Source organism: Chrysemys picta, chromosome 7, assembly GCF_011386835.1.
Source record: "Chrysemys picta bellii isolate R12L10 chromosome 7, ASM1138683v2, whole genome shotgun sequence".
NCBI lineage: Eukaryota > Metazoa > Chordata > Testudines > Emydidae > Chrysemys > Chrysemys picta.
This window is the reverse complement of record NC_088797.1, coordinates 33,303,911-33,319,136: the sequence shown is the minus strand read 5'-3', so window position 1 is coordinate 33,319,136 and position 15,226 is coordinate 33,303,911. Positions and strand designations below refer to the sequence as shown.

The following is a 15,226-nucleotide window of genomic DNA, read 5'->3' as shown; positions in this document are numbered from 1 at the left end:
TAAACACACACACACGTGTCCCCACAGGCGAGTGGCAAAGCCCTGGTGGTAAGTGACTGGCACCTTGCTTTGGGATGATAGGTGCAGGGCATCACAGCACCTTGGTCCTTTCTGTGCCCACAACACACACCACATGCACAAGCCTCACATGGTTACATAGACTCACCCAGCCACACCACAGTCTGCCCCAGACACACACAATCAGCTACACACACAGAAACACAAACTTTCACACTTATCACACATAAACAAAGAGATTCACACAACCACAATTGCACCAAACCACCACACCCCCATGCAGCAGGTCTCATTCACTCACGTAGATGGTAATGCACACACACTGAGGAGAGTAGGTCTTACTCCTTCCAGCAGGGGGCAGCATGCATGCACGCACACACACACCCAGCAGGGGGACACTGATATGCACACTGGCCATGGAACAGATCCAAATGCATGTTTGCATGCCAGTTGGGGGAACATTGTACCACACAAAGACTGTTGGGGTAGGCACCGATTACACATACATGTGTGCCAGCTAGGGTCTGTGTCACACCATTACATACATGCATGTGCTGGTGGTCAGAGGGGCACACCATTACATGTGTGCCAGCTGTGGTGCGTTTCACACCATTACATGAATGTTCCATCCAGGGGAGTACACCATTACATATACATGTGCATTGACTGAGGGGCACACAGTTACACGCATGTGTGCACTGGCTGGGAGGCACATGGTTACACCCGTGTGTATGCACTGGCTGGGGGGGCACACAGTTACACACATGTGTGCACTGGCTGGGAGGCACACAGTTACAGGTGTGTATGCACTGGCTGGGAAGCATATGGTTACACACATGTATGCGTTGGTTGGGGCACACGGTTACATGCACTAGCTGGAGGACACACAGTTACATGTGTGAGTGTGCTGGCTGGGGGCCACAGTTACACGGGTGAGTGTGCTGGCTGGGGGGCAGCCATGGTTACACTCACGTGTGCTCAGGGCTGCACTCGTGCCAGCAGTGACATGCAGCCCCCAAGTGTGATGCATCTCCTGACAGCGAGGAGCTCCACCCCTTGGACTCAGGTGCGTAGATGGGCCAATGGCATTTCATTGGCTAGAAAGGGGTGGGGCCCCATGGTGGGGATAAGCCCCAGCTCTTGTGCATGTGGGTTCCTAATGTGTTGGGAAGAGAACACCTAATCACAACTCACCCTTGTGCCAGGCAGGTGAAGAATTTACTATCAGCTCATGGAAGGGGAAGCTGAGACATAAGGAGGGGAAGTGACCAGTCCCCAAGAGCACAGAGACAGCTGGGGAGAGAACCCAGGAGTCCAGGCTTCCAGTCCCAACACAGATTGCCATGTCTCCCATATAGTCCTTGATCTAAATTGCTGAGTTGCTACCCCCCCCCCCCCCGGCCAGGTCTGGGAAATCCAGCCAGGATTCACTCTGACAAAGAGTCCCAGGTGTTTGGTGGGTGGGTTCCAGCTCCAAATGAGTCCTAGAATTGGGAGGAGAGCCAGGGGTGGGGGAGGACGATGGAGGTCCCTACACCATGGGGCAGAGACTTAGTGCAGAGAGGTGTGTGGGTGAAGGGAATATGCATGGGTGAGGGTTGGGAGTGGGTATGAGGAGGGGGAGTAGGGATGAGGGTATGTGGAAAGGTGGGGGGTGGGGAATGAGGTGGGATGGCTCTGGAGATGGGGTGGGGGGACACAGAGGTGAGGATTGCAATATGTAGAAAGGGGCTAGGGATTGGAGGGGCAGTGATTAGGGGTGGGGTGAAGGAGTGTATTTCTCACTGCCTCTCCAACCCCATCCCTAGATGTGAGGGGATCCCCATCCCCAGGTGCATTGTAGCCCCCAGGGCGGGGAAGGAAAGGTCTTGGGGGTGGGGAAATACAATTGGGCCTTCCTCCCCCAACTCAGGTGAGGAGGGGGCTCTTTTGCTTTGGGAACCTGTGGGAGGTCAGAATCCCTTGAACAGCCCCCCCCCATCATTCCCTGCCCTCCCCAGAGTCCCTTAATCCAACCAGCAAAAGGATGCCTCCATTGCTGGACGAGGAGCTGCAGAGTCTGGGTCTCCCCCCCTCCCCCCTGTGGTAGAACTCACCTAAACAAGCCTGATTTACCTGGGCTAATGGCACTTAGGGCAGCGTCAGCCTGCTAACGCAATAGCTGATGCACTGTGCCCAGCACCTGGGGAGTGTGTGGAGAAGAATATTTCCTATTGTCATCCACCTGCCCCCTCAGAAATGAATAATCTAGGCCCAACCACACTTCAGAGTATAAACAATAACAGACTAGCCATACTCGCTGTAAACCTGGGCTGATTAGCCTCCATGCAATGAACGTAGGTCCATCTGCAATACAAATACATAATAATTAGCCCATCTCCCTACCCAGCTGGGTATCAGGTATCAACCCCTGTGCAATTAATAACATGCAAAATAATAATTAATGAGCCACTTCCTTAAAGAACTTGGATTGTTAAACCATTTAATTAATATAGGTCCTACTCCAATACAGATAGCTGCTGATAATTTAGTCCCTCCTCTCCCTATGGATCAAGAGTGGTTAGAATCCCTGCAATTAATAACATAGGCCAGGATTGCATGACTGGTGGCCATGATGGGGCTGTATCCAGCCCACCAACCAGGAGACTGCTCCCTGGCCCCTGCTGGAGGAAGGAAAATGTGTCCCTGGGCAGGGGCACAAGCTCATCTGCCTTCCCACAGATTGTGGAACTGAGCAATGGCAGGCAGGCGTGTGTGAGGTGACACCGTGCAGCGCGGGGCTGTCGCTGCAGGACTCACTGCTCTGGCGCATGTTCTCACAGCAGCAGGGACCACTTCTTCCTGGACTACACCAGCCGGCCAGAGGGGCTGGTGGGGCCTCTGCTATCTTAAGTTACCCATCCCTGCATTAGGCCCAAAGTAGAAATACCATAATTAATTAGCCCCTCCCCTATGCACCTGGGGATTATTAGCCCTATGCAATTAATAATATGCAAAATACTAATGAACCATTCTCCCAGAGACTTGGGGTTGTTGGTGCCTTGAAATTAATGTTGGTCCTACTGCAATACAAATAATTAGCCCTTTCCTTCCCCGTATACCTGGGATCGACACCCCATGCAACTAATATGCCAATTGATTAATTATCCACTACCACATGCAATTATTATGAATACTAATTTAGGTCCTTCCTATATAGCTGTGTTTATTAGCCCCCATACAATTAATAATAATGAACCATTCCCTCACAGACCTGGGATGGTTAGAAAGCATGCAAATAATGTAGGCCCTATTACAATACAAATACGTCCCTCCTGTCACCACATCCACCCGGGTATATTAGACACCCATGCAGTCATTAATAGGCATGGTGATAACTATTAAATAGCTACATCCTCCCATGCAGTGACCTGGCATTAACCCTTCCATGCAATGAATTAGTTGGCTAATGGTAATGATTCATTAGCCACTTATGGGCTCTCAGCCCTGCCTCCACCCTGCTCTAAGCACACCTGGATGGGGAGGGGGTGATTCAGGAGAGGGGGGTCGCTTAGCAGCTGGCTGTTTATTGGGTCACCCCTACTAGCTAGCGGTGACTGAGAAGATGAGGTGCTAATGGGGGGAGGAATAGTGGGTTAGGATTGGCCATGGATATTACTTTTTTCCTAACCTGTGGTTTACGGGGTCACCAGTTCCCCATTTCTGACCTGGGGGGTTTCCTTGGAGATGCAGGGATGGATTTCAAGATGATCTGTCATTTCACTTGTTCTCTTGCTGATTCGCTTGCTCACCAGCAGGTGGTGATACACACACACACATTCTCCAGTAGCAAGCCTCATTGTTAGTCTTCGGTTCCTGTGTGTGAGAGACAAAGAGACTAGCAAGGTTGAGAGCTGAATAGAGCAGTGTAGGTGTGCTCTGGACTGTGTGTGCAATTGCACCTAGCAGTAGAGTGCAGTGGGGTGTAGGTGTGCTCAGGGCTGTGTGTATGCAATTATACCCAGTAGGGTGTGTGTGTAGGTGTGTTCAGGGCTGTGTGTGTGGCTATACCCAGCAGGGAGTTGTAGTGGCGTGTGGGTGTGTATGGTTACACCCAGCAGGGGGTTGTAGTGGGGTGTGCTCAGGGCTGTGAGTGTGTATGGTTACACCCAACGGGGTTGTAGTGGGGTGTGGGTGTGCTCAGGGCTGTGCATGCAGTTGGAAGCTGTAAGGTTTGGGCCTGAATTTCCTGGGGAGCTGTTTTTCCCCAGCCCTGAGCCAGAGTTTCCCCTGAGCAGCTGTCACAACCTCTCCAGGGTACTGGCACCATCCCAGTGTAGCAACTGCAGAACAGGAGTGCAGTGCGGTCAGGACTTGGGAGGAATGGAGGGAGTGATGAACTACCCCATCCCTCACCCATCCCCCTGTGCACTCTTTGCCCTCAGGGAGTGTATGGGCTCTAGGAGGGTGGGGTGTATATTGGGGGCCTGTATAATCCCGGCCTGTTGCTAGCTGGGGCAGTCTGGCGGGGGCGGGGGGTGTCTGCGTGGGTTCAGTATGTATCTAGGAGGGAATGGGGAGGGGGAGATGCTACCTAAGTTGCTGTGGGATGGGGGAGGAACTGGGGGGGTGTTGCCAGCTGGGTGAGTATTGGGGGTTGTGTGTGTTCAGGATGTATCCAGACAGGCAGGGGAGGGGCTGGCACCTGGGGGCTGTCTAGGCCTTGTGCCCATTCCCCCGACCCCATTGGAGCACTAACCCCCTGTGCTGCCCCCTCCCCAATTCAGGTAAAGGCCCCGAGACCCTCTTCGCTGGCCACAAACTCAATGACAATGAGTGGCACACAGTGCGGGTTGTGCGGCGCGGGAAGAGCCTGCAGCTCTCGGTGGATAACGTCACCGTGGAAGGTACGTGAGGACCCCAGACTGGGATAGCAGGGGGCTGAGGGGCACTGGCAGGGCTGGGGTGGGGGAAGCCCAGGGCTGGGATAGCAGGGGGCTGAGGGGCAGTGGCAGGGCTGGGTCGGAGGGAGCCCAGGGCTGGGATAGCAGAGGGTTGAGGGGCACTGGCAGGGCTGGGGGGGGGGGGGGCGGGGAGCCCAGGGCTGGGATAGCAGGGGGCTGCCAGTTGGGATGGAGGGTCACCGGCTGGGGTGAGGGCACAGGTCTGGAGTCTGCCCCCGTCCCACCCTGGTGTGTAACAGTGCCCTGTCCCCCTCCCGCTCCAAGCAGGGCAGATGGCCGGCGCGCACACCCGCCTGGAGTTCCACAACATCGAGACTGGCATCATGACGGAGCGCCGCTTCATCTCCGTGGTGCCCTCCAACTTCATCGGGCACCTGAGCAGCCTGGTGTTCAATGGGCTGCCCTACATGGACCTGTGCAAGAATGGCGACATCAGCTACTGCGAGCTCAATGCCCGCTTCGGCCTGCGCAGCATCATTGCCGACCCCGTCACCTTCAAGAGCCGCGCCAGCTACCTGGCGCTGGCCACGCTGCAGGCCTATGCCTCCATGCACCTCTTCTTCCAGTTCAAAACCACCGCCACCGACGGCCTCATCCTCTTCAACAGCGGCAATGGCAACGACTTCATCGTGGTGGAGCTGGTCAAGGGGTGAGACGCAGCCCCTGCCCCCTACCTCCCCACCCCAGTGGGCAATGGGCCTGCCCCGGCCTGGGCTCCTCGCCCTGCCTGCTAGGCAATGGGCCCTGCCCCAGGGAGCAGGCCTAGTGCCCAACCTCTGATCCACGTGCTATGCCCTCTGGGCCTGCTGCATCCTCAGGCACAATGCTCCTCTGCCCTGCCCACTAGGATCTTCTCTCCACCCCACTGCCCTGCCTCTCTCACTGCCCCTCACAGGGAGCTCTGCCCTCACTGACCCCAGCTCTGCCTCAAGTGCTGCCCACAGGGCGCTGGGCCTCACGCAGGGGCCTAGGTCTCCTGCCCATTGTCCTGCCCTCTGGGCACACGCTCCTCCCGCTGCTCTGCCAACCAGCCCATCTGCCCACCCCCTCACGCTCCACTGCCCCCTCCACACAGGTACATCCACTATGTCTTCGACCTGGGCAACGGGCCATCGCTGATGAAGGGGAACTCGGACAAGCCGGTTAATGACAATCAGTGGCACAATGTAATCGTGTCGCGTGACACCAGTAACGTCCACACGCTCAAGATCGACTCCCGCACTGTCACCCAGCACTCCAACGGTGCCCGCAACCTGGACCTCAAGGGTGAGCCACGCCAGCCAGCGCTGGGCCATGAGGGCACCGGGGGCACACTCCCCTCACAGACACTGCTGGCCCCAGCATGGAGCTAAGAGGGGCTGCACTGCAGGGGTCGGTATGGGGGGCTGGGCTGCACGTACAGGGGGGTCGGAATGAAGGGCTGTGCTGCGAGGGGTCGGTATGGAGGGGCTGCGCTGCAGGGTGCAGGGGGGTTGGAATGGGGGCTGTGCTCTGGGGGTGTTGGTGTGGGGGGACTGTTACAGGTTGCAGTGAGGGGTCAGTATGGGGGCAGGGCCGGTGCTTCCATTAGGCGATCCTAGGCGGTCGCCTAGGGCGGCAGGATTTGGGGGGCGGCATTTTGGTGCCCTCCGCGGAAATTCAGCGGCGGGGGGTCCTTCCGCTCTGGGTCTTCAGCGGAAATTCGGCGGTGGGTCCCGGAGCGAGTGAAGGACCCGCCAAATTTCTGCCAAAGACCCGGAGCGGAAGGACCCCCTGCCGCCGAATGCTCAGAGGAGGAGTGCTGCTGCCTAGGGCGGCAAAACCCTGGCGCCGCTCCTGTATGAGGGGGCTGCGTTTCAAGGAAGCAGGGGGGCAGTGTGGGGGGGCTGGGCAGCAGGGGTGTGGTGGTGGCGCGCTGGTGTGGGATGATCTCCCCATGCAGCCAGAACTGACTGTGTCTCAGATTGGATTGTTTTGCTGAAGCTCCCCAGCAGTGTCCATTGAGTTTGGAATTCTGCCTCACTTCCTGACTTAAACTGCTGTGTGGATATGAAAAGCCCCGTGCCCCACCCCAGAGGTGGCTGCATCTCAGCACTGGCTTAGACTGAGCCATGCACTGGGGTCGGTATTCCTGCAAGCGAAAGGACCCAGAGGATCCTGTCCATTCCTTAACCCCTGTGTGCATGGATCACTCAATCGGCCGGGAGCAGGCCGGCGCTGGGGGGCTGTCACAGATCCACAGGCTCCAGGCTGCGCCCCCAGCTTTGTGGAGAAATCCCTTCGCTGCGCCAGACCCCAGGGCTCTCGCTCTTCCTCCAGGGTGGGCCACGCAGCCTCCCGTCTGCTGAGACTGACCCTATGTCTGTCTGTCCGCCTTGGTAGTTCTCAGGTAGGAGCTCCCAGCTTCCTCCAGCAGCCAGCGCTTCTCCCCCAGTGCCCCCTCCAGTCCTTTCTTTTCCAGCTGGGGTCTCGGCTCAGCTTCCCTGCTGGGAGGGTGGATCCCTGAATCACTGGGGCTGGCCTGGTCTCTCTGGCCCCTTGTTCTGGGTCGGTTACAGCTGGTTCCTGGAGGGCTCTATTCATTCCACCCAGACAGGGAGGTGACACTCGGCCATGTTCCCTAGGGCTTGTCCTCACTAGAAAATTAGGTTGGTTTATGTACATCGCTCAGGGGTGTGAAAAATCCACAACCCCTGAGCCCGTAGTTAAGCCAACCTAAGCCCTGGGCTACACTACAAAATCATCTCAGTATTACTATGTCACTCAGGGCAGTGGCGTAGCCAGCTTTTAAGAGGAGGGGGAGCAAAGATAAAAAAGGCGCCCTCCCTTGGCTCCTCCTCTGGCCACGCCCCCTTGGCTGCTCCTCCGGCTGCACCGACCCTCCCGCTCCATGGCTCCTCCAGCCCTGCCGTGCCACCCCCGTGGCCCCCCCCTCGCTCCTCTGGCCGCCATGCTGCGCCCCCCTGCCCCGCTCCTCCGGCTGCGCCCGCCGCCCCCCCATGGATGCCGGCTGCGCTGCAGGCTGCCAGCCTGGGCGCCCCCTCGCTCCTCTGGCTGGGCTGCGGCTGCCGGGCCACCAGCCTGGGCCTCCCCTCGCTCCTCCGGCCCAGCCATGACTGCCGGGCCACCAGCCTGGGCCCCTCGCTCCTCCGGCCCGGCCGCGGCTGCCGGGCCGCCAGCCTGGGCTGCGCCTCGCTCCTCTGGCCCGGCCGCGGCTGCCGGGCCGCGAGCCTGGGCCCCGCCTCGCTCCTCTGGCCCGGCCGCGGCTGCCAAGCCGCGAGCATGGGCCCCGCCTCGCTCCTCTGGCCCGGCTGCGGCTGCCAAGCCGCGAGCATGGGCCCCGCCTCGCTCCGACCTCTGGCCCGGCTGCGGCGGCCGGGCCACGCTGCGGGCCACCAGCCTGGGCCCCCTGCCCCCCCTTGCTCCTCCGGCCTGGCCGCGGCTGCTGGGCTGCCAGCCTGCGTCCCCCTCACTCCAACTTCCGGCCGCGGCTTCAGGGCCGCGCTGCGGGCCGCCAGCCTGCGCCCCCCCTCGCTCCTCCAGCCGCTTTTGGAAAGGCGGGGGAAGCGGCTGCTTCCCCTGCACCCCGCTAGCTACACTAGTGACTCAGGGTGTGAATAATCCACACCCCTGCATTGCTGTGTCCGCAGGAGGGCTACCCCCTCCACAGAGCTACTGCCTCTTGCAGAGGTGGAGTAACTACGCCCATGGGAGACGTTCTCTCCTCGACATAGGAGCATCTTCTCTTAAGTGCTACAGCCGTGCATCTGCACCAGTGCAGTGTTTTAAGTGTAGACCTGCTCTTAGTCCTTTCCCCCACACTGAGTAACAGTGCAGCATATAGGGGAAACCAAGGCACACACAAGGCCATGTCTGCACTGCCACTCATGTCACTGAGGGGATATGAAAAAACCACCCCCCTGAACAGGGCCGGCTCCAGATACCAGCGAAGGAAGCAGGTGCTTGGGGTAGCCAATGGAAAGGGGCGGCACGTCCGGGTCTTCGAAAGCAATTCGGCAGCGGGTCCCTCAGTCCCTCTTGAAGCGAAGGACCCGCTGAATTGCCACCAAAGAATGAAGCGGCGCGGTAGAGCTGCTGCCGAAGTGCCGCCGATCGTGGCTTTATCTTTTTTTAGTTTTTTAAATTTTTTTCGCTTCACCGCTTGGGGCGGCAAAAAAGCTGGAGCCAGCCCTGCCCCTGAGTGACGGACGTTTCGCCAGCATAAGTGGTAGTGTGCACAGCGCTGTGGCGGTAGGAGAAGATACTACCACTCATTGAGGTGGCTTAATTATGTCGATGGGAGAGCTCTCTCCCATCGGCACAGAGTGGCTACCGGAGCGCTCTTACATCGGTACAGCTGTGCCGCTGTTAGACATGGCCTACGCGACTCACAAAAATAGTATCCAAAATTCCCGCTTTGTCATAGCCTGCACCCCAGTGAACCTCCAGCACTGCCCCCCATCCCAAAACCCACTCAGCACCACCCCATTGTGGTGCTGGGGTTCATGGGGTCAGGGCAGGGGTGAAAGTAACTTACAGGACTTACCGGTACAGGCAAGTCGCATCTTAGGCGCATTTAACATGCGCGAATTCAGCTTTGCGCGGTCGGCAAAAACAGGAAGAAAAAAAGAAAAACAACAATATAAAAACTGCATCTGTAGTGCAGGCGATTCTGCCCACCATTGAACTCAATGAGTGTTTTACTATACACGGTTTTCGCTTTACACGCTAACCGCGGAACAGAACCCCCGCATAAGATGAGACTTGCCTGTACTGCCGGAGTCTTGAGGGGTGTGTGGCCTCATCAGGAAGAGGCGGGGCCTCTCAAGATTTAAAGGCCCTGGGGCACCGGCTGTGGCTGGGAGCCCCAGGGCCTTTAAATCAACCCGGAGCTCCCAGCTGCAGAGGCGGCTGGGAGCCCCCGGGACTCAGGGGAAAATTAAAGGGCCCCGGGCTCCGGCCGCCGCGGAGCTCCGGGCCCTTTAAATCCCCACCGCAGTTCTGGCTGCCAGAGCTGTGGGCAGGATTTAAAGGGCCCGGAGCGCCTGCCGCTGCGGGGAGTCCTGAGCCCTTTAAATCCCCGCCGTGGAAGCCGGTGCGGTCCGGCATGGCGTACTGGCTCTTGCTGGTACGCCGGACCGGACCGGACTGGACCGGCTTACTTTCACCTCTGGGTGAGGGCAGGCCTGGGGTGATGGTGGGAGAAAGCGAGTTGATTGTGGCACTTGGAGACTCACGGGGTAGGAGCAGCCCTGGGTTGATGGGGTGGGGAGAAGGGTGCTGATTGGGGCACTGTGGGCTCATGGGGTGGGAGCAGTGCTGGGCTGATGGGGGGGAGAAGGGGTGTTGAGTGGGGCACTGGGGGGCTCATGTGTAGGGCCCTATCAGATTCACGGACATGAGAAATGTGTCACAGACCGTGAAATCAGACCTCCACTGTGAAATCTAGCTAGGGGAGGGGCAGGGCTGGGGGCACCTAGCCAGGGGCTCCTAATGGGCCCCGGCTCCAGCTGTAGTCCCATCCTGGCTGGGGAAGGATGGGACTTACTCTTCCCCTGCATAGCCGCTCGGGGGGGTTGTTCAGACCCATCTCCAGGTACCTACCCCAGCTGCGGTCCCTTTTCATGGAGTCTGGATTCCTTTGCTCCCCCATCCCCAGGGCACGGGTTGTGGGGCAGCCGGGGCAGGGGCACATGGACCAATGGGGGATGGGGGAGCTTTAGCTCCTCCCTTGGCCAGGTCTGTTCAGGGGAGGGGAAGGTGGTGGGGCAGCCCTGTGGCGTGCGGGGGGCTAAAGGACCCTTTGCCCGCTGACGTGTCTCGTGCCCTCCCCAGGAGAGCTGTACATCGGGGGGCTGAGCAAGAACATGTTCAACAACCTGCCCAAGCTGGTGGCCTCGCGGGACGGCTTCCAAGGCTGCCTGGCCTCCGTGGACCTCAACGGCCGCCTGCCCGACCTCATCGCTGACGCCCTGCACCGGATCGGGCAAGTCGAGAGGGGCTGCGATGGTAAGAGTCCCCCTGCTGCCCAGATCCCACCTTCCTCTGGCCCAGCCTTGCCCAGCAGGGGGCACTGTGGGGAGCAGGCAGGAGCGCTGACTGGGCGGTGGGGAGGAGCTCCCTCCTCCAGCCCGGCCTCGCCCAGCAGGGGGTGCTGTGGGGAGCAGGCAGGAGCACTGACTCAGGGGGGAGCTCCCTCCTCTGGCCTGGCCTCGGAGGGGGCGCTGTAGGATCAGACTATCCAGCCTACAGACTAGTCTAGTTCCTAGTGCCCCCGTCTCCTCTCCTGCTGATAATGGGGATTGTGCCTCGGAAACCAGCCTGCTTCCAGCGCAGCCCATTCCCCCTGTGGGGGACGCTTGCCCCATGATGGGGGGCTGTGGGGAGGACCAGAGAGATGCAGATACCTTCATTAGCTGCCAGCTCCCAGCCATGAGCGTTATGTCTCCTCAGATGCTGCCTTGCGTCAGCAGTGGGATATGGGTGGAGGCTGCCAGGGACTCCCCCCTTCTTCCCTACTGGCTCCAGCTCCTCACCTGCCATTCCTGCCTCCTTCCCCCACCCTGGTGTACTATTCCTGAGCACCTGGATGCTACCCAGCTCTGGGAGGGGAATGGGGTCTGCAGGTTAGAACGTGGAGGGTGCAGGGGGGTCTATCCCCAGCTCTGCCCCTGACTCGTTGCAGGTCCCCTCCTCTCTCTCACCTGCTTTTTTCCACTCTGCTCATGGGGGTTATGACCCCAAGCCCTGTCCCAAAGGGCTGGGGGAGCCAGGCCAGTAACCCCCATCCCTGCCTCTTGCCCCCAGGGCCCAGCACCACGTGCACCGAGGACTCTTGCGCCAACCAGGGCGTCTGCCTGCAGCAGTGGGACGGCTACACGTGTGACTGCACCATGACCTCGTATGGTGGCCCCGTGTGCAACGACCGTGAGTGCTGGGGCCCAGCACGCCTGGCTGGGGAATGGGGAAGGATCCCGCAGGGGGAGCTGCATGCCGGGATGGGGGATAGAAGGAGGGGGAAGGATCGCGCTGGGGGGCCGCAAGCTGGGGGACTGCAGGAAGAAGGGTGGGGTACTCACGCTGTGATTCTGCGAGTCTGGAGCACCGGGGGGAGCGTGCTAGGACTGGGGTGCCATGTGCCCAACTAGGGGATGGACAGGAGGAGGATGATCATACGGGGGGTGACGTGAGCTGGGAGCATCAGGAGGCCAGAGGAGCACTCACATGGGGCACTGGCTTTTGCCTGGCTGGGGACTGTGGTTTGACTGGTCTCTGGGACACCCCTGAACTGATGAAATTTGGGGGGGCCCTGGGCTGGGTCTGTGGGCCTGGGTCATGGGCCCACATTGAGCCCAATGGCTGGGTCCAGAAACTGGAAGGATACCAGGGGGTGGATCTGTGTGCCAGGGCTTCTGCACAGGTTGTGTCAGAGCTGTGGGCCATGTTAGTGCCAGGGGCTGGTTGGCACTGTAGTACAGGTGGGCACTATGGGCTCTGCCCATGAGGCTGGGTCCTTGGTCTGGTTCAGCTCTGTGGGGTGGGTCCATGGGGCTGGATCTGTGGGTTAGTTAAACCCTGTGGGGTGGATCAGTTGGGGTGGGTCCATGGGACTGGAGCTGTGGTCTGGTTCAGTTCTGTGGGGTGGGTCTCTGCAGTGGAGTCTGTGGGCTGATGCAGGTCTGTGGAGCTGGATCCGAGTGCTGGTTTGGCTCTGTGGGGTGAGTCTGTAGGGCAGGGTCCATGGTCTGGTTCAGTTCTGTGGGGTGGGTCTCTGCAGTGGAGTCTGTGGGCTGATGCAGGTCTGTGGGGCTGGACCTGAGCGCTGGTTTGGCTCTGTGGGGTGAGTCTGTGGGGCAGGGTCCATGGTCTGGTTCAGTTCTGTGGGGTGGGTCTCTGGAGCAGAGTCTGTGTTGATGCAGGTCTGTGGGGCTGGATCCGAGTGCTGGCTCTAGATCTACAGGTCTGTCGCATCTTACGCGCATTTAACATGCGTGATTTCAACTTTATGCGGTCGGCAAAAACAAAAAAAAAGAGAAAAATAACAATTTTAATACTATACCTGTAGTGCGGGCGATTTTGCCCGCCATTGAACTCAGTGGGATTTTGGCTATACGCGGTTTTCGCTTTACGCGCTAACCGCGGAACAGAACCCCCGCGTAAGATGAGACAGACCTGTATATGTTGGCTCAGGGCTGTGGGGCAGCTCCATGGATTGTGTGAGTTGGACAGTGAATTGAGTCCACACCTCGGAGATGCCTCCTGTGACGGCTTCTCAGCATTGCCCAGCAGCTGGGCCCAGGGGACTGATCCATTCCCCACAGCCACCCCTCCGAAGCAGATCCTGGCATGGGGACTGGGGCTGGGATCCAGGCTATGGGGAGGGACACCCAGCTGGGTGGGTGGTGGCGAGAGCTCTGTCCACTGGTAATGGGGGTGGAGCACGTGTGAGTGATTCTCATTGGCACTGCATAGTGGGCATTGGAGTGTGGAGTGTCCTAGCTGTGCTCTTGGCCCAAGCCCATCACCAGGGCATCTGACGAGCCCCCAGGAATTTCTGTCCTCTGCAGTATCCTCTCCCTCTGGAATTTCATCCTCCCCCCACGCCCTCTGCCCTGGGCATTGTGCATCTGTGTGAGAGGGGAAATACATTCCGGGAGTGTAAAGGGCAGCCATGGGGAGTTGGTCACGGGTATGAGGGCAGGGGCTGGGGACAAAAACAAAGCCTGGGTTAAGGAATAGAATCTAGTGTGAATCATGCAAGGAATGAATTGCATGTCCCTGCTGCCTGAGCCCTAAGGGGTGTGTGTTCTGCCCCCTGCTGGAGTGGGGGAGCCCTGCTCTGCATGTGCACTGCCCCCAGCTGGAGAGAATGAGCCCTGAGGGGTGTGGGTGTGGCAGTGTGTTCTGCCCCCAGCTGGAGGGGGTGACCCCTGCTCTGTGTATTTGCTGGTTTGATTTTGACTCACTCCCATGGCATCACATGCTGTGGGCTGGGGTGTCTCGGGGTTAGTGCTATGTATTCTGAGCACTGTTTTGGGGGTAGAGATGCCATTGTTTTAAATGATTGACAGCTTTGGAGGATGATTAAACAACTAAATCCAGTCACCTGTGGCTTTTGTGAGTGGCTGCCTCCGAGCTGGGAGCTGCAGTGGGTGGGACAGCACCAGAGGGGGGTTGTGTGTGAGTGTATCTTGTGCTAGATCCTCATTGCTAATGGCAGTAAATAAAAAGATTCTTTTTTGGGATGCAGCGATCTTGGGGAACCCCAAGGAGGTGAAACTGGCAAAAGCCAGCTAGAATGCTTCACTTTTTGTGCGAGGATGTGAAAGTCTGAGTGTGAAAAATGTCTAGAAAGTGACCGGGCCCCTTCACAGGGTGTGTGCAATGGGTGCTGCAGAATGTGAAAGGGGCTTAAACGGGACAGAAAGGCAACCAGCTTGCTCTCTCTTTGCAAGCATGTGGAAAGTGGGGTGGGTGTGATTAGAAAAGGGAGAGGTGCCTACCACTGTTTGGGTGTGACTATCCAGACGGGAGAGGGATTTGAAAGAAAAGTAAAAGTGATCAGCTGTCTCCGTTTGTGCAAGCATGTGACCACTGGAGTGTGAACATGCCAAGAACATGTAAGTGCCCTGGCACGTTTCACTGGTGGGGGGGGGTCATGGAACCCAGAACAGGATGTGAACAGTAGCAGTCGTGAGCGTGACCAGGCCTCGCACTGCGTGTGCGAGCACGTGAAAACCGAGGACTGTAAAGAGAAAGCAAGGAGGTGGTTTGCTAGTGTGAGCATGCAAAGGGCAGAGACCAGCAGGGTGAGGTGTGCAGGGGCCAGGTGGGGGGGTCTTCCCCCCCTCCCCCCCGCTGCAGGGGGCTGTTAGTTAGCCCGGTGCAGGAGCTGCATTTTGCCAATGTGGTTTTCATCTTGACAATCTCTCCAGCAGGTGGCTGGGTGGGTGGGGGACACGAGGAGTTGTAATCATCCCATGGTGTTTGCTCACTAGTCCTCCTGGGTCTCGTGGTTGGGGGGCAGGGCTAGGAGGCGGGACTCCTGGGTTCTATCCCAGCTCTGGGAAGGGAGAGGTGTCTAATGGTTAGAGCAGGGGGCTAGGAGCAAGGACTCCTGGTTCTGTTCCTCGCTCTGCCATAAACTGTCACTATGACCTTGGCTTCAGTCACTTTAATCTCCCTGTACTTCAGGTTTCTCCATCTGTAAAATGGGGAGATGATATTGACCCCCTAGACAGGGAATGAAAGAGGGGAGCAGAGGAAAGAATGAATGGATGGAGGGG

General features: G+C 58.5%; 2 protein-coding genes across 37 annotated transcripts in view; both read left to right on the top strand.

Moving 5' to 3' along the window:
- Positions 1-15,226, top strand: part of LOC135972852 (serine/arginine repetitive matrix protein 2-like) — a 303,518-nt gene that overhangs the window by 38,749 nt on the left and 249,543 nt on the right. The window lies entirely within an intron of this gene.
- Positions 1-15,226, top strand: part of NRXN2 (neurexin 2) — a 316,444-nt gene that overhangs the window by 169,376 nt on the left and 131,842 nt on the right. For 29 of the 36 annotated variants that reach the window (XM_065553022.1, XM_065553023.1, XM_042849667.2 and 26 more), the window contains 5 exons: positions 4,785-4,904; positions 5,226-5,610; positions 6,037-6,227; positions 10,776-10,949; positions 11,748-11,867. In XM_065553022.1, the coding sequence (XP_065409094.1) occupies positions 4,785-4,904; positions 5,226-5,610; positions 6,037-6,227; positions 10,776-10,949; positions 11,748-11,867 (990 nt within the window). The remainder of the gene's footprint in view (positions 1-4,784; positions 4,905-5,225; positions 5,611-6,036; positions 6,228-10,775; positions 10,950-11,747; positions 11,868-15,226) is intronic. The other 7 variants (XM_008179695.4, XM_024100297.3, XM_024100302.3 and 4 more) reach the window with 1 other exon arrangement.